Here is a 17,146-nt window from a genome sequence, read left to right as displayed (position 1 = left end):
AAGGGGAGGAGTGGGAGACGGCTGTTTATTCCTATCAGCCATTTTGAAGCCAACTGCATTGCATCCTGGGAAGAAGGACCATCCCAAATGGCTGACAAGGTAGTTCAATGAAAGTGCTTTTAGCAAAATGTGTCTCAGAGTCAAACATAATGAGGCTGATGAGAATAAGTTATTTATAAAAAGTACAGATGAACCACATTTTCATAAGGTAATTTACAACACGTGGAAGCAGTCCTTCGTTTAAATAAGTATGGACCATTTTGGGTCATATTCAACCAGTGGAGGCTGCTGAGGGGAGAACGGCTCATAATAACGGCTGGAACGGAGCAAATGGAATGGCATCAAACCATGTGTTTGATGTATTTGATACCATTGAACTTAGTCCGTTCCAGCCGTAACCACGAGCCTGTCCTCCCCAATTAAGACACCACCAACCTCCTGTGTTTTATACATAATAAAATGTATTTAAGAGCTCCGCTAGTTAGCAACCCCCTAATTGCATAGATTCTGTCTGTAAGTCTGTTGTGTCTATCTCCGCCCCCCGCACCCTTCCACCTGGCTCGACAGTACCCCCTCACAACTCCTCATGTCTGGCCTTGTCAGAATCCTCCTCCACCTTCAGTTTGAGCTCCTCAGCCACTATCTTGCCATCCCTGTTGCGGTCCTGGTTGTTGAACATGTCCTTGATGATGCCGCCGGCATCCATCCCTGGCCTCAGGCGACCTGTGCCCTCTGCCACCTGGATGTTTATGAAGGCTGTGAACTAGAGAGAGGGAGAGCAGAGAGAAATATGAAGAGTTGTCCTTTCAAGAGCGACACCACTTGAAGAATATTTGCAGGTTTAGATGGTCACCTGACTTGTTGTCCTGACCTACAAGGATGCTACCAGCACCAGCGCCTTACCAAGCAAAGGGCAGAATGTATCGGGTGAATCCTGACTTTGATTGATGGATCATGCTAAATGTCTGGCGTATATTATCTTACCTCCTCCAGAGGGACAGATAGATCTTTGTTGAGGTCCATGGCAGGGAACAGGGGATCTGGGCTGTCCCCCAGCCACACAAACATGTAGCCGTCAGGCACTCCCTTCTGCAGGTCCAACAGCTCCAGCTCAAAGTGCAGCACGGCACTGCTGGGAACGCCCTTGGCTGCAGGGACATGGAGGGGAGAGCACGATGAGAACATTGAGACAGTGTCCGAATAATGTCATGTCCAAATGCAAGATATCTCCATGCAGGATTTGGTTCTGGGTTTCAAGATGAAAGTGATCCATGACTAGTCCGTTCACTCACCTCCATTTTCTCCATGTCCCAGGTGGGGTGGGACGATCACCACCCTCTTCTCTCCCACACACATGCCCCTCAGGCCCTCGTCCAGACCCTCAATCACTTTGTTGGCTCCCAGGGTGGTGATGGGGGCTTTCTCATAGTGGTCCCTGGAAGAGGAGGGAGATATTGATCAAGGCCCTGGACGATGCTCCAACGTGCGATCAGTCAGTAGGAATTAAGTATGTAGCCCTATACTTTCTACATTAAGATGTATATAATATGTAAGATACAGTATATAGTTATGGCTGGTTTCTATATCTTGGTTATATTTGAATTTCTACACAACATACGTAGCCGATAAGTCTTCATGTCTGTTGGCGTGGAGGCCTAGTGATATCAGTCAGACAAGTAGCCAGGGGTGATTAGATTACATGACTGGATCAGGCGTTGCAGTGTGGCGTTGCAGTATGGCGGTGCGATGGACAGGAGGCGCTCCTACTCACGAGGAGTAGAGCAAGGTGCCGTCCATCAGGGAGCAGTTGTAACGGTACTGGATCAGGTCGTCCACCTCACTGGTCAGGTTGCACTTCTTGGGCTTGCTGGTCACCTTGATCTCAATGAGGTCCTTAGGGTTGTGGAAGTCGATAACGTGGATGTCGAAGACCAGCACGGCAGAGCCAGGGATGATGTCTCCTAGAGTGGGGGGGGGGGGAGAAAAAAAAGAAGAAGAAAGGAATTTGAATAGGAGTAGGGACATGACTCATCGTGGGCACTGGACAGTAATGTGTAAATGCAACTCTGACTCCTCCCACCCCAAAACCTTTGGCCAATGCCACAGAGCCACATACTCACCAGTTCCCTTCTCCCCATAGGCCATGTGAGGAGGAAGGATGACACGCCTCTTCTCTCCAATACACAACCCCTGGAGGGCCTTGTCCATGCCCTGGATCACATAGCCCATGCCAATGTAGGTGTTGTATGTGCTGTTGCGCTGGTAGCTGCAGGAAGAGGAAACATGGCAAATGCAAATTAGAGTCGGTCTCCACACTCACTATTGACTCACACAAGTCTTGGTTTGACAGACAGTAGATGTACCTAACACGTTCCTACCTGGTGTCAAAGCCAGAGCCGTCCTGGAAGGTGCCGTTGTAGTGGTAACGGATGTAGTCTCCCACCACGGTTTTACGGGTGCAGGTCTTAGGCACTTCCTTGACCACCACGGCGATGTCATCCTTAGGGTTGAACAGGTCGATCATGAAGACCTCAAACACCAGGGTGGCCTGGGATGGGATCACGGTGCCTGGAAGAGGAGGATGGGTGTTTGGAGTCCATTATATTATCTGTACACAGCCCAATGCAAATCTTACTTCCTCAGAGGGGTTGGTCCACAACATAGTTTTCCATCTGTAATATGTCTCGGCAACTGTTGTTGTGGAGTGACACTCGAATAAACATTTCTAGACTCTAAACACTATGTAGCCTACTATACACTTCCTGTGTTTATCAGCTGTTAAGGGCCCAGGCTAGGGGTTATAAATAGTGTTCACCATATCCCTTCTTCTCATAGGCTAGGGATTATAAACAGTGGTTACTAGTAGTTATCATAGGCTAGGGATTATAAACAGTTGTTACTAGTAGTTACCATATCCCTTTTCATCATAGGCTAGGGATTATAAACAGTGGTTAATAGTAGTTATCATAGGCTAGGGATTATAAACAGTGGTTACTAGTAGTTATCATAGGCTAGGGATTATAAACAGTGGTTACTAGTAGTTATCATAGGCTAGGGATTATAAACAGTTGTTACTAGTAGTTACCATATCCCTTTTCATCATAGGCTAGGGATTATAAACAGTGGTTACTAGTAGTTATCATAGGCTAGGGATTATAAACAGTGGTTACTAGTAGTTATCATAGGCTAGGGATTATAAACAGTTGTTACTAGTAGTTACCACATCCCTTCTCATCATAGGCTAGGGATTATAAACAGTGGTCACTAGTAGTTATCATAGGCTAGGGATTATAAACAGTGGTTACTAGTAGTTATCATATCCCTTATCATAGGCTAGGGATTATAAACAGTGGTTACTAGTAGTTACCATATCCCTTCTCATCATAGGCTAGGGATTATAAACAGTTGTTACTAGTAGTTACCATATCCCTTTTCATCATAGGCTAGGGATTATAAACAGTGGTTACTAGTAGTTATCATAGGCTAGGGATTATAAACAGTGGTTACTAGTAGTTATCATAGGCTAGGGATTATAAACAGTTGTTACTAGTAGTTACCATATCCCTTCTCATCATAGGCTAGGGATTATAAACAGTGGTCACTATTAGTTATCATAGGCTAGGGATTATAAACAGTTGTTACTAGTAGTTACCATATCCCTTCTCATCATAGGCTAGGGATTATAAACAGTGGTTACTAGTAGTTACCATATCCCTTCTCATCATAGGCTAGGGATTATAAACAGGGGTTACTAGTAGTTACCATATCCCTTCTCATCATAGGCTAGGGATTATAAACAGTGGTCACTAGTAGTTATCATAGGCTAGGGATTATAAACAGTGGTTACTAGTAGTTATCATATCCCTTATCATAGGCTAGGGATTATAAACAGTGGTTACTAGTAGTTACCATATCCCTTCTCATCATAGGCTAGGGATTATAAACAGTTGTTACTAGTAGTTACCATATCCCTTTTCATCATAGGCTAGGGATTATAAACAGTGGTTACTAGTAGTTATCATAGGCTAGGGATTATAAACAGTGGTTACTAGTAGTTATCATAGGCTAGGGATTATAAACAGTTGTTACTAGTAGTTACCATATCCCTTCTCATCATAGGCTAGGGATTATAAACAGTGGTCACTATTAGTTATCATAGGCTAGGGATTATAAACAGTTGTTACTAGTAGTTACCATATCCCTTATCATAGGCTAGGGATTATAAACAGTGGTTACTAGTAGTTACCATATCCCTTCTCATCATAGGCTAGGGATTATAAACAGTGGTTACTAGTAGTTACCATATCCCTTCTCATCATAGGCTAGGGATTATAAACAGGGGTTACTAGTAGTTACCATATCCCTTCTCATCATAGGCTAGGGATTATAAACAGTTGTTACTAGTAGTTACCATATCCCTTCTCATCATAGGCTAGGGATTATAAACAGTGGTTACTAGTAGTTACCATATCCCTTCTCATCATAGTCTAGGGATTATAAACAGTGGTTACTAGTAGTTACCATATCCCTTCTCATCATAGGCTAGGGATTATAAACAGTGGTTACTAGTAGTTACCATATCCCTTCTCATCATAGGCTAGGGATTATAAACAGTGGTTACGAGTAGTTACCATATCCCTTCTCATCATAGGCTAGGGATTATAAACAGTGGTTACTAGTAGTTACCATATCCCTTCTCATCATAGGCTAGGGATTATAAACAGTGGTTACTAGTAGTTATCATATCCCTTCTCATCATAGGCTAGGGATTATAAACAGTGGTTACTAGTAGTTACCATATCCCTTCTCATCATAGGCTAGGGATTATAAACAGAGGTTACTAGTAGTTATCATAGGCTAGGGATTATAAACAGAGGTTACTAGTAGTTACCATATCCCTTCTCATCATAGGCTAGGGATTATAAACAGTGGTTACTAGTAGTTATCATATCCCTTCTCATCATAGGCTAGGGATTATAAACAGTGGTTACTAGTAGTTACCATATCCCTTCTCATCATAGGCTAGGGATTATAAACAGAGGTTACTAGTAGTTATCATAGGCTAGGGATTATAAACAGAGGTTACTAGTAGTTACCATATCCCTTCTCATCATAGGCTAGGGATTATAAACAGTGGTTACTAGTAGTTACCATATCCCTTCTCATCATAGGCTAGGGATTATAAACAGTGGTTACTAGTAGTTACCATATCCCTTCTCATCATAGGCTAGGGATTATAAACAGTGGTTACTAGTAGTTACCATATCCCTTCTCATCATAGGCTAGGGATTATAAACAGTGGTTACTAGTAGTTACCATATCCCTTCTCATCATAGGCTAGGGATTATAAACAGTGGTTACGAGTAGTTACCATATCCCTTCTCATCATAGGCTAGGGATTATAAACAGTGGTTACTAGTAGTTACCATATCCCTTCTCATCATAGGCTAGGGATTATAAACAGAGGTTACTAGTAGTTACCATATCCCTTCTCATCATAGGCTAGGGATTATAAACAGTGGTTACTAGTAGTTACCATATCCCTTCTCATCATAGGCTAGGGATTATAAACAGTGGTTACTAGTAGTTACCATATCCCTTCTCATCATAGGCTAGGGATTATAAACAGTGGTTACTAGTAGTTACCATATCCCTTCTCATCATAGGCTAGGGATTATAAACAGTGGTTACTAGTAGTTACCATATCCCTTCTCATCATAGGCTAAGGATTATAAACAGTGGTTACTAGTAGTTATCATATCCCTTCTCATCATAGGCTAGGGATTATAAACAGTGGTTACTAGTAGTTACCATATCCCTTCTCATCATAGGCTAGGTTAAAAAAGACAATGTAATAATTCCATGCGGAAGATTTCGAAAATAAACTAATTCATGGGACCAGCAATTGATAACTACTAGAGCTGTTGCTAACTAGCAATGCTGGTCCCATTAATTGCAAAGAGTTATGGGAAATTAGAACCCTGTTGTCTTAAACTTGTAATCTTCAACATAGCTTATAGGCTAGGGGTTATAAACAGTGGTTACTAGTAGTTACCATATCCCTTCTCCTCATAGGCTAGGAAGGGTGGGATGATGATGGTGCGTGTCTCTCCCACACACATGCCGATCAGACCCTCGTCCATGCCCTTAATGAGGTAGCCCATGCCCACGTACGTGTCATAGGTGCCGTTCCTAGAGTGGCTGAAAGAGACATGGACAGAATGGTTAACACACACACACACACACATACAGCATGACTGGTCTTCCAGAGTAGATATGGACCCCACCTGGAGTCGAAGGGCACGCCGTTCAGCAGGGTGCCGTTGTAGTGATAACGGATGAAGTCAGTAGCCTCCGCGAGGCGCTTGCAGCTCTCAGGTTTGCTGAGGGTGCGTGTCTGGACCTTGTCTTCTGTGTTCCAGATGTCGAGCAGAACCACGTCAAACACCAACACAGTGTCAGCAGGGATCACATCACCTAGGAGAGAGAGACAGGTTGGGAAATCATTGTGTGCCACTGGAATATACGATTGGGGCCAACATCAGAGGATAACTATTTGTGGAATTTAGTTTGTACAGGGCACACTACCTGTCGCCAGGCCCTATGTAAAGGTCATATACGTGAATGAAATTAGTTGTTACCTGCTCCTATGCTTCCATAGGCAAGGTGTGGGGGGACGGTAACTTTTCTGCGCTCATTGACACACATGCCCTGAACTCCCCTGTCCAGACCAGTGATGAGACGCCCCAGTCCCACCTGGCCACTGAAGGGTGCACCACGTTCATGACTGAAGAGGGGGGATGGGTAGAAGAGAGGGGGAGAGAGAAAAGAAGTGACATTCCTCAAGAGTACACATATTATACTTATTTCAATGGTAGTCTTGGTCTACTAAAGTTATTCTATTCCTATTATTATATTAATGTTAACTGGTTGTAAACCATGTATCTAACCATATCTGAATGGGTTATGTACAAAGAATGAAATAAGTCATGATCAAAATACAAAAGTAGGCCATCGTAAAATAACTGAATAGGCCTAAATAATGCATTTTAAGATGTCGCCTAGGCCTAGCCTGTCAACGAACTGAATGCAGCTGTTCGCCTGAATTGAGTCTGCGTGGCATGTCGCAATAGTAAACCCCATATTGAACGATATTGTGGAGAGCGCCACATCTGCCTCGTTCGGGGAGGCACTAACGCACACGGCAGCTGCAAAGTATCTGTGCAGAAATGCACAGCGCAGGGGCAAAGTTGCAATGTATATGTGAATCACAGGGTCTTCAAAGTTTCAAAATGGTTGCTTAGAGGTGCTGCCAATTTCGAGCCCGGACACGTCTGCAACAGGCAAACTGCGTGAGACCATATAGTCAAACGAACAAAAAATGTCCTCCAGCCGACACAGAATTTATTTGCACAGGAATCAGATAGCTTAGGCACTTAGGCACTTCTGCACTATGTCAATAGACCTATACGTGCGTCGTAGCTTACCTTGAATCGAACTTCTTGCCGTCGGTGAAGGTACCGTTGTAATGATAACGGACGAAATCTCCTGTTTGCACTTCTCTGGGACAAACTCTTGGAATGTCATACCGATCAATAACCACGTCTTCTAACGGGCCCGGGCTACAGCTTACATGGGTTCCCGTTACACAGAGAAAAAATAACGCAAATATTGACTCCATTATAAACCTATTCTTTGGTGTTTTGTTAAAGTATGAGAAATGGACAGATGACTTCTCCGTTGGTTACCGTCTATGGATGGAGAGAGAGAGAAGTGCGGACGTAGCTTCAGCTCATTCAGAAAGGGGAGGTGTGAATCCAATTCATCCCCTCCTTTTTAGAGGAATTCTGTAAACGTGTAAAGTCGCCCTCCGCCATATAGAACAGGCCTAGGTATATGACTCGAGCGCAAGCCGGGGGAAAGGATTTAAAGCATAGCCTACGCCTATAATAAAGCGTTATTTAGCGTAGGCCTACTATGTAATAACGTTTGTGATATACTGTTTACAAAGCCTTATTATTTGTATGCCTATCGAACATAGACAGTGAGTGAGGGTTATTTGCACTGTGTGGGAATACCCCACCCGTTTCTATAGAGAAGCTAATTTAACCGGGAGGCGCCCATCTGGCTGAGTCGGAAAAAGAAAGGCCCAGAATGACGTTCTCGCAGGTCCTAAAGTCCAACCTTTGGACAGCTTCTCTATTTAAATATGAACTGTTATGTTTCTAACGTTTACAAATAGGCCTATGTTAATTTGCTGCTCATATTTTCACTGTTTTTTAAATCACACCCCTCTCCATGACCATCTCATTTGGCATTCCATGTTCCAACATGCTCGCTGGAATGTTCGTTAGATCCAACAAACCTACCCATGCAAAGACAACATTTAAGAGTTGTCGAATCTGTGAAAAAATATTTGCTTTAGATGTTTAAATATGCCAATAATAGCATATTCCTTATTAGACCACAACACAGTCTTTATTTACATATTTTATGCATTTTTTTCCAGTGTGTTATTTTGCTCCATATATATATATATATAATGTAGGGCCTACCATCGGCCAATCAATAAACGTTTTTTGTTGTATTCTACTGTACTGGTCAATGTTAATTCCAAATATAATGAGGGCGTTATGACCCAGGGACTAACCTAACCCCGAAATCACTGCCTCCGACTGACTCCTTGTGAAACTCCTGCAGGGGAACCCTGACTTTTCTGTCCCCTCCTCTCCGTCTCTCCAAGCCGTGCCAAGGCTCTGTACGTGTAAACAGACATGACCATTCACCGGTGAAGAAAACCCTGGAGAAATTATCCGGAAATCGTATTTGGTTGGAGAAACGGAGGGCATAATAAAGAATAAGCACAATGGCCCCTACAAACGTTAAAGAAACCTGGCTTTCATTTTGTTTCTGTGTAGTTTTGGTCGCTCCGGTTCTGGTCGAAGCCCAGTATGAGAAATATAGCTTTAAGAGTTTCCCACAGAACGACCTAATGCCACTTGAATCTGCGTATGGACATGCTCTGGACCAGTATGCAGCGCAGAACTGGAGGGACAGCATCAAGTACCTGGAATTGAGTTTGCGTCTTCACCGGCTCCTGAAAGACAGCGAAGCATTTTGCAGCCAGAACTGTAGCACTGTCAGTCGGGACAATGATACCCTCTTCGCGGACAGCAGTCTCCGCATCATGCGGCATTTCTTACTCCGGGCTTCATGCCTTAAAAAGTGCAAAACAACATTTCCAGTGTTTACAGTAGCCTACCCAAAGAGAGATGTTCTGGAAGCCTTTGAGAAGAGGATACCCTACCGGTACATACAATATGCTTACTACCAGGTGAGATCAAATAGTTATTCTGCTGGATGGGTGGATATTAAATACATTCAGGGTAAGATACCCAAATAACGGTTTACAAATGTCTACATGTCTATAATACTGATGATCACCGTGGGCTTTCCCTTTAGTAGATAATAGGCATAATTGTAAGAATCTTAGGATATGTGGAATACATTTTTCATTATAATATTATCATCTAAATGTAACAACCTGTCCTGACACACCTATTACACCGTTATGCGTAAAACGAATACGTAATAGTCCGATATTTACATAGGCTAATGTCATGATACTTCGAATGAAATATCAACTATTAAGTAGCTTGTTTTCCATGAGCAAGACTGTGACACAAGCGTGAAACAATCAAGTTTTTCCTAGACTTTCCTCAGCCCACCTGTTGAGAATGCTGCAAACTCAGGAGTTGAACACACATGCCACGTCTCTCTAACAGCGCCCGGTTAAACAGTCCCCCAGTAAGAACAATCGCCTTATTATTTTCTACCAAAGCAAACACCACATGAGGTAGAATACCAAGCAGGCAAATCAACAGCGTTCCCCCTGCAAAAATAAAGAGAATTTACTTTTAAAGTGAAAGTAAGCCAAACGCGTGCCATTGGAATGTGCGTAAAATATACGTGTACAACCATTTCTACAGCCTGTGCGCACACGTGAGTGTTATAATCGGAATGTTTCCTCAGCCCACTCCTCCATAGGAGAGCATCTTCTCAGCTCAACATCTGCCTCTATTCACATTCACACGTTCTCATAGGTGTTCCAGGTGCGTGTGTCAGCCAAACTGGTGATCTCATGGCTCTGCTTCTTCACTTGTTCAGATATACAGCAGTATTCCAAAAACCCTCCTCCATAAAACAGACCAAGAACACTGTTTGAATATACACAGCATGGGCTCTTGACAATTGCCAGGCTCAGCTACCACATAGTAATCTTTGAATATAGGCAAACAGTGTTCTCCTTACTGCCAAAAGTGTTGATTGACAGTTGATCATTTCAGCACATGCCTTAAAGCCATATTGAGTCAGTGGCTGAAGCACACCTCCTAGCAGTTGGTGAGGTGATTTGAGGTTAGAAGCCATGCTATTCTGAGGACTAACTAGCGTTAGCAAGATCTGCTGCATGTGGAGAACCCCTTGCTTCAGCTAGGCATTCGTTAGAACGAGAGAGAGTGTAGAAGTCATCCAACGATGACACTAAGTACCTGGGAGCCAAGACCGACCAATCAGACTACTGGACCCTATATGACCCATAACAATAATGATGATACATTCTGTATCCCCTCTCTCCCACAGTTAAACAACATAGAGAGGGCCGTGTCAGCGGCCCACACGTTCCTCCAGAAGAACCCAGAAGACCCCTTCATCTCCAAGAACATGAATTACTACAAGACTCTGTTTGAGCTGGACGAGTACCTCATCGACCACGAGGAGCGGCCCTACGAGGTCAGTGTGAGGTCAGCTCACAACCAGCCCCCATACACATCACAACTAGCTCTGATACCCGTCACCTGGCATGGTACTATAACTAATGGCTGTCCAAGAAAAACTTCCAAAAGGAGTCATTCGAGATAAAAAGGAGTAAAAAGGAGTTGGAGTACTTTACAAAAAAGGCTGTACAATGGACTCAACTCTCTTTTTTACCTTGAATTAGTCCTTTTGGAAGTTTTTCTTGGTAAGCTATTCTCATGATTTCTGTCATTGTTGTTGAACACCCCTCCTTTCCTTTCTTTGCTGAAGCGCAAAGGTCCACCTGGACACAGTACTCAAACTATTAATTGAAAATATGTGTTGGCTAGTATGTTATCGATGGCTTTCTCAATCTAAACAAGAATGGCTGAGAAATACTATAGTATTTTTTTCACAACTGTTAGCAAAAAGTATCCGAATAGAATGTAGGTTCGAATTCTATTCAAATGTTGGTTGTTGTTCTGCATCTCTCTCTCTCTCTCTCTCTCTCTCTCTCTCTCTCTCTCTCTCTCTCTCTCTCCCTCTCTCTCTCTCTCTCTCTCTCTGTCTCTCTCTCTCTCTGTCTCTCTCTCTCTCTCTCTGTCTCTCTCTCTCTCTCCCTCTCTCTCTCTCTCTCTCTCCCTCTCTCTCTGTCTCTCTCTCTCTGTCTCTCTCTCTCTCTCTCTCTCTCTCTCTGTCTCTGTCAATTCAATTCAATTCAATTCAATTCAAGGGCTTTATTGGCATGGGAAACATGTGTTAACATTGCCAAAGCAAGTGAGGTAGACAACATACAAAGTGAAAATATAAAGTGAAAAACAACAAAAATTAACAGTAAACATTACACATACAGAGGTTTCAAAACAGTAAAGGCATTACAAATGTCATATATATATATATATATATATATACAGTGTTTTAACAATGTACAAATCTGTCTCTCTCTCTCTCTCTCTCTCTCTCTCTCTCTCTCTCTCTCTCTCTCTCTCTCTCTCTCTGATCTCTACTTTCAGCCCATGTCTAGTGTCTCTAACACTTTGATTTGTCCTTTCTGTACTCCAGCCTGTGTTCCTGAAGGCTGTGAAACTGTATAACTCTGGAGATTTCAGCGCCAGTACTCGGGACATGGAGCAGGCCACTATGGAGTACCTCAAAATGTACGACCTCTGCCTGGCAGGCTGCGAAGGGTCATATGAGGTCACAGAGTACAAAGACTTCTACCCTACACTGGCAGGTGAGTGTCTGACAAACCCCCATCTACTCATGGTCCCAATTGAGAGGGCAGAGACTCGAGTTATAGCAGTATAATCTCTCTCTCTCTCCCCCTCTCTCTCCCCCTCTCTCTCCCCATCTCTCTCTCTATCTCTATCTCTCTCTCTCTCTCTCTCTCTCCCCCTCTCTCTCCCCCTCTCTCTCCCCATCTCTCTCTCTCTCTATCTCTCTCTCTCTCTCTCCCCCTCTCTCTCTCTCTCTCTCTCTCTCTCTCCCCCTCTCTCTCTCTCTCTCTCTCTCTCTCAGATCTCTACACGGAAGTTCTGAAGTGTAAAGTGAAGTGTGAGGAGAACCTGAAGCCCAACGTCGGTGGTTTCTTTGTGGAAAAGTTTGTGGCTACCATGTACCACTACCTTCAGTTTGCCTACTATAAACGTAAGGGCATGAAAGTGTCATACCTCGATAGAGCTCCGAACTCTACTGCACTTGCATTTCATGACCCAAAATAGTACAGCAACTATTCAATGTAATAACACTGTGTAGTTACATTACTTGAGTAGAAAGTTGTTATGCAGTTGTCAGATGACCCTCCCTCCCTGTGTGCAGTGAACGACGTGCGTAACGCGGCTCCGTGTGCGGCCAGCTACATGCTGTTTGACGCTAACGACCAGGTGATGCAGCAGAACATGGTGTACTACCGCTTCTACCGAGAACAGTGGGGCCTGGAGGAGACGCACTTCCTGCCTCGCCCGGTGAGTAACCCGTTAGCTTTATAAAACCTTCGCGCCTAACTCAGCATCCCGATGTGCCCTGTCAAGACTGAACATGTCATTTTTGATTAATACGAACCATCATCTAGAACAGTGGTATTCAAAGTCAGGGTCGCGACCCTGAGAACCGCAGTGGGATGGGCAATTTTTGTTGTTGTTGTATGGGACAGTACACAAACGTTTTGGCGAAAGATAATCTGAAGGGACCCCAAAAAATACTGAGTAAATGTATTTATTGGTTTCTTTTCATTTTGATGAGCGATGAAAATGCAATGAATTAAAGGTTATTTGTTCATGTAAAAAATAAAAATGGATCGATTTTGGGGTGGGATCCTGCCGGGAAAAAATGGGGCTCTGGCTGAAGAAGTTTGAATACCACTGATCTAGAATTATGGTAATAAACTTTACCCAGATTTACCTCATTCCTGAACCTGATTCCAAACAAGGTGTGTAATAGTTTCAGATTTGGGGTATGGCCTAGCTGTTGTTTCCTTACTAATATATGCTATGGAGCACCACAGCTCCACACAAACCAAGAAAAGGAAAGCTGGTGACATATAGCACCAACTCCCTACAAAGGTGGCAATTAAAACATTTGATATTCAAATTGAAAAGGTTTAGGTCCTATGATTTCTTGGCTATGCCCTACCAGTACAGCACTTACAGCAGCTGCAACGCCATCAATGAAATAAAACCAACAAAGCTCCCTGAAACATATAGGCCTTTTTTAAACTGTGATCATTCAAATGGAGTTAGTGGTGCTGCAGATACTTCATGGTATGCTTTTTTTTTGGGGGGGGGGGACTGTAGCTTTGTGTTCTCCTTGCTTCTTGTGTCAACCAATGATATTGACGCGCCACGTTTGTTGCGCAGGAGGCACTGAGGTACTTTAACCAAACGACCAAGCAGAGGGAAATGCTGGAGTTTGCACTGAACTACCTACAGACAGATGATGAGGTAAGGCTTGCCTGCAAAGGGGTGGAGATGGAAGTAACAGAGGAAACCAGTTTTTATGTGCAGGACAAATTCTGGACAGAAGCACTAAACTCAGAAGTAATCAACTGTAATAAATTGTCTGGTTCGTTTCAAATCTGGCGAGATTTTGATTTTGGGTTGCCGAGAATATTTCCAAAGTGCAGAACAATTTTCGGGTATAATAGCTAGTATGCTACTTTGTTTTGTGCGAGGTGACTGAAAAATGGCCGGCAAAGGGTTTGAATCAACTTCATGGAAAGAAGTGGGGGGAAGGGACCAGTCAATCACAGTGTTTACTTTGATTCTGATTCTGACTACAGGGGATCTATGAGGGAGACTACTGTAGAGAGAGTGGGATGGATAGAGGTTGAAAGAGGGTCAGTAGCTGGAAGAGAGAGAAATGGAGAGAGATTGAGATTGATAGGGAGAGAGAGGGGCGTTGTATTTTCCGACAGTGGAGTGTGGTATGTAGCTGGGAGGTGTCAGACACTGCCACATGTGTTTTTCTCTGGTCAGCCCCTCCCAGCGAACCACACAGCCTCAGCTTAGACCTGAGAGGGGAGAGGAGGACCGAGAAGGAGAACGGGAGGGAGAGGAAATTACAGCATGCACTAATAGTGAGAGATTCATAGGGAAAGAAAATAAGAGCCAAGAGAAAGGCAAAGAAAGTGTGAGAACGATGACAACATTGTGTTAGCATTACGTCCCTGAGATGTCTGCCAAGTGAAATCAAGCCTCATCTTCAAGTGTAGATGTGTTGTTGTATGTCTGTAAATCAGTGTTGTGTTCCTTGGCAGGATGTGGTGAGTCCAGAGGAGGTGGCTGCTCCCTCGGCCCCCCCTGACGCTGAGTTTGAGGGGATAGGAGATTACGAGGAGTCCTTCGTAGCAGACTGGTGGCAGGAACCCAAAACCAAGGGGGACGCTGGGGAACCTGCAGCCTGACCCCAAACACCAACTCCACCATGAGCACAACCCCTCCCCCAAACAGAACACTTCTCAAATCCCCTCTCAAAGAATATGGACAGCCCTACAGAGCCAGACCCATCCAGAAATGCCAGGGTACTATATTTAGTACACCCCACACATTAAATTGTTCCATGGTATATATACAAACATACACAGACACATCATTTCACAGCTTAAGGAACGCAAAAGGGAGAATTTACATTGCCAGTTGCACACAGTTCCACCATTAGCAAGATCACACAAACACCCACACAGGACTTATTGAAGGTCAGAGCTGTCCATGTCGGAACTGAAAGCTAAGTGGTGCATCTGTTTTTGGCATAAGGAGAGGGAAAAGAAAGGGAAAGGGGGGATACCTAGTCAGTTGTACAACTGAATGCCTTCAACTGAAATGTGTCTCTTCCGCATTTAACCCAACCCCTCGAAAGGTGTATTGTAAATGTTAATACTGTATGACTGTTATTGTTGTTGTTGCCTTTCTTATTTCATGACATGATTTGCCTTTGTGCCATAGCCCTGGTAGTATGGCACTGATTTATGCCTTCTGTCAATATCTAGGATGTTTGATGTTGAATTCTGACCTATTGGAGGTGTATTTTGTCTGTCCAGCGGTATGATAAAAATCCACACAAAATGCTAAGTGAACAACAGCAGAAAGTGTGGAATAAAGTGACGTATTATTTTAGTACATCTCTGTTATTGTCTCTTTCAGCACATCCATTGCAGTACAGACGTACAGTATAATGGAAACGTACTTATGACATCCTTAGGATGTGTTTACACAGGCAGCCCAATGCTGATCTTATGCCCAATTATTGGTGGGATTATCTGAGATACTCTAAGGAGGTAGGGTTTGAGACGTTGTGTTCAGACCTCAACTCGGTTTGGGGTGTGAGCATAGCCTGAAGGTAGGGAGGGGAAGTTCCTCTTGCTGCTCCGTAGGCAAGTACCATGGTCTTGTAGTGGATGCGAGCTTTGACTGGAAGCCAGTGGAGTGTGCGGAGGAGCGGGGTGACATGGGAGAATTTGGGACGGTTGAACACCAGGCTGGGTGCAGCGTTCTGGATAAGTTGCACGGGTTTGATGGCACAAGCTGGGAGCTGTGAACCGTGATGGAGAGGTCTTGGGAGTGTGCAGGCTTGCAGAGAGGAGTGTGGACCACTGCCATTCCTCATCTTCATTTAAGAGAACATTTAATGAGGTGCAATGAAGTCTGAAACTAGAAATACATCTACGGAAAAGACAAAGGTGTCAGTCAAAAAATGTAAATGCACAGTATTATCTTTGGCCAAGTTCAAGAACATAGAATACAAGGCAATGTACACTTTTTCCTAGTCTCTTGAAGATTCCCTTTAAGAGTCTTATATAGTGAATCACATTTAGGAAGTAGTTACTGAATGACTAAACAATAATTAAACACATTGAGCAAAGTACATACATCTTGGCCGCAAGTAATGACACCATTGTCATAGCAACCCAGATATATTCACACAATGGAACCAGAGGAAAGAAATACTTTTGACTTTACTATTTTATTTCCCCTTCATTTCAATTCATCTACAATGTTTATTTCAATAGTCTACTTAAAAAGATAGTGTTTAAAAATATGCGATATGATGCGTTTTCTCTGCTTCCTAAATTCAAAATGCAAACAAACCGGCCACCATCTAAAGATTGTACATATTCTGTACGTATGGTGAGGAACTATAGTGCATCTGCCATAGTGCAGACACTCAGCTGAATCAAACAGACCTCTCCATACACCTAGTGTACCAGACCCCAGGTTGTGTCCCAAAGGGTACCTAATTACCTTATAGTGCACTACTTTTCACCAGCAGAGCACTACGGGCCCTGGTCAATAGCAATGCACCTCATCTCATCACATTTCCACTGAGGAGCTGTCCTGGGGTCATTTCAAACTCACTGTGTTAAAGCATCATCAGCGTAAGGCTCAGAGCCTATCAACAAGTGTCCAATATTTACATGGCATTTAGATTGACAGCTGCAATAATAGATAGATGGCCAGATTGCTAGCTTACTAGGCAGTGTGCCGGGTAGACAGATAGATGGACAGCTAGGAATGGCTTAAAGGGGATGGACAGTTGTATGGCAGGAGACAGATAGATACTTAGTTGAAACAGATCAAATGAATCAATATTAGCATTGCATTTTAAAACAATTTCCTACATTGTATTCAACATTCAGTATTATCTTCTTGTACATACTGTATATACAAATAGATGTGCATATGTGTTCCCACATTCTGTAGGGCTAGTGCTCGTTTAAGTTGGTCGTTACATATTCAATACAAACCATTTGTTTGTTAGTGTGCTGCCATTGGCTCCCGAGCACAAAGCCAGGCAGAAAGGTAACTTTTTCTAGAAGTAAAAATCTATAAACTATCTACCAGTGTTTTGTTGGCAGGAG

General features: G+C 43.4%; 2 protein-coding genes across 2 annotated transcripts; one reads left to right on the top strand and one right to left on the bottom strand.

Moving 5' to 3' along the window:
- Positions 1–159: 159 nt before the first annotated feature.
- LOC139364659 (peptidyl-prolyl cis-trans isomerase FKBP10-like) lies at positions 160–8,050 on the bottom strand. Its single transcript, XM_071101589.1, has 10 exons — positions 7,488–8,050; positions 6,642–6,787; positions 6,288–6,477; positions 6,056–6,201; positions 2,379–2,568; positions 2,121–2,266; positions 1,772–1,961; positions 1,293–1,435; positions 985–1,148; positions 160–763 (listed from the first exon to the last, which is right to left on the bottom strand). The coding sequence occupies exons 1-10, from the start codon at positions 7,679–7,681 to the stop codon at positions 575–577; spliced, it is 1,698 nt and encodes a 565-aa protein (XP_070957690.1). The 5' UTR covers positions 7,682–8,050; the 3' UTR covers positions 160–574.
- Positions 8,051–8,673: 623 nt separating this feature from the next.
- On the top strand, positions 8,674–16,246 carry LOC139364660 (endoplasmic reticulum protein SC65-like). Its single transcript, XM_071101590.1, has 7 exons — positions 8,674–9,334; positions 10,642–10,791; positions 11,857–12,028; positions 12,313–12,441; positions 12,613–12,758; positions 13,650–13,733; positions 14,549–16,246. The coding sequence occupies exons 1-7, from the start codon at positions 8,867–8,869 to the stop codon at positions 14,693–14,695; spliced, it is 1,296 nt and encodes a 431-aa protein (XP_070957691.1). The 5' UTR covers positions 8,674–8,866; the 3' UTR covers positions 14,696–16,246.
- Positions 16,247–17,146: the final 900 nt, after the last annotated feature.

This window comes from Oncorhynchus clarkii, chromosome 13 (genome assembly GCF_045791955.1).
Source record: "Oncorhynchus clarkii lewisi isolate Uvic-CL-2024 chromosome 13, UVic_Ocla_1.0, whole genome shotgun sequence".
NCBI lineage: Eukaryota > Metazoa > Chordata > Actinopteri > Salmoniformes > Salmonidae > Oncorhynchus > Oncorhynchus clarkii.
Note: the sequence above shows the minus strand (reverse complement) of the source record. Positions and strands in the feature narration are given on the sequence as shown.

Excerpts from the sequence above, each read along its gene's own strand:
- LOC139364659 (XM_071101589.1), bottom strand. The coding sequence starts at position 7,681 with ATGGAGTCAATATTTGCGTTATTTTTTCTCTGTGTAACGGGAACCCAT. Across the intron at positions 6,788-7,487 it reads GGCAAGAAGTTCGATTCAAG|TCATGAACGTGGTGCACCCT; the intron begins GTAAGCTACGAC and ends CCCCCTCTTCAG. Across the intron at positions 764-984 it reads TATCTGTCCCTCTGGAGGAG|TTCACAGCCTTCATAAACAT; the intron begins GTAAGATAATAT and ends CCCTCTCTCTAG.
- LOC139364660 (XM_071101590.1), top strand. The coding sequence starts at position 8,867 with ATGGCCCCTACAAACGTTAAAGAAACCTGGCTTTCATTTTGTTTCTGT. Across the intron at positions 12,442-12,612 it reads TCAGTTTGCCTACTATAAAC|TGAACGACGTGCGTAACGCG; the intron begins GTAAGGGCATGA and ends CCCTGTGTGCAG. Across the intron at positions 12,759-13,649 it reads CGCACTTCCTGCCTCGCCCG|GAGGCACTGAGGTACTTTAA; the intron begins GTGAGTAACCCG and ends TTTGTTGCGCAG.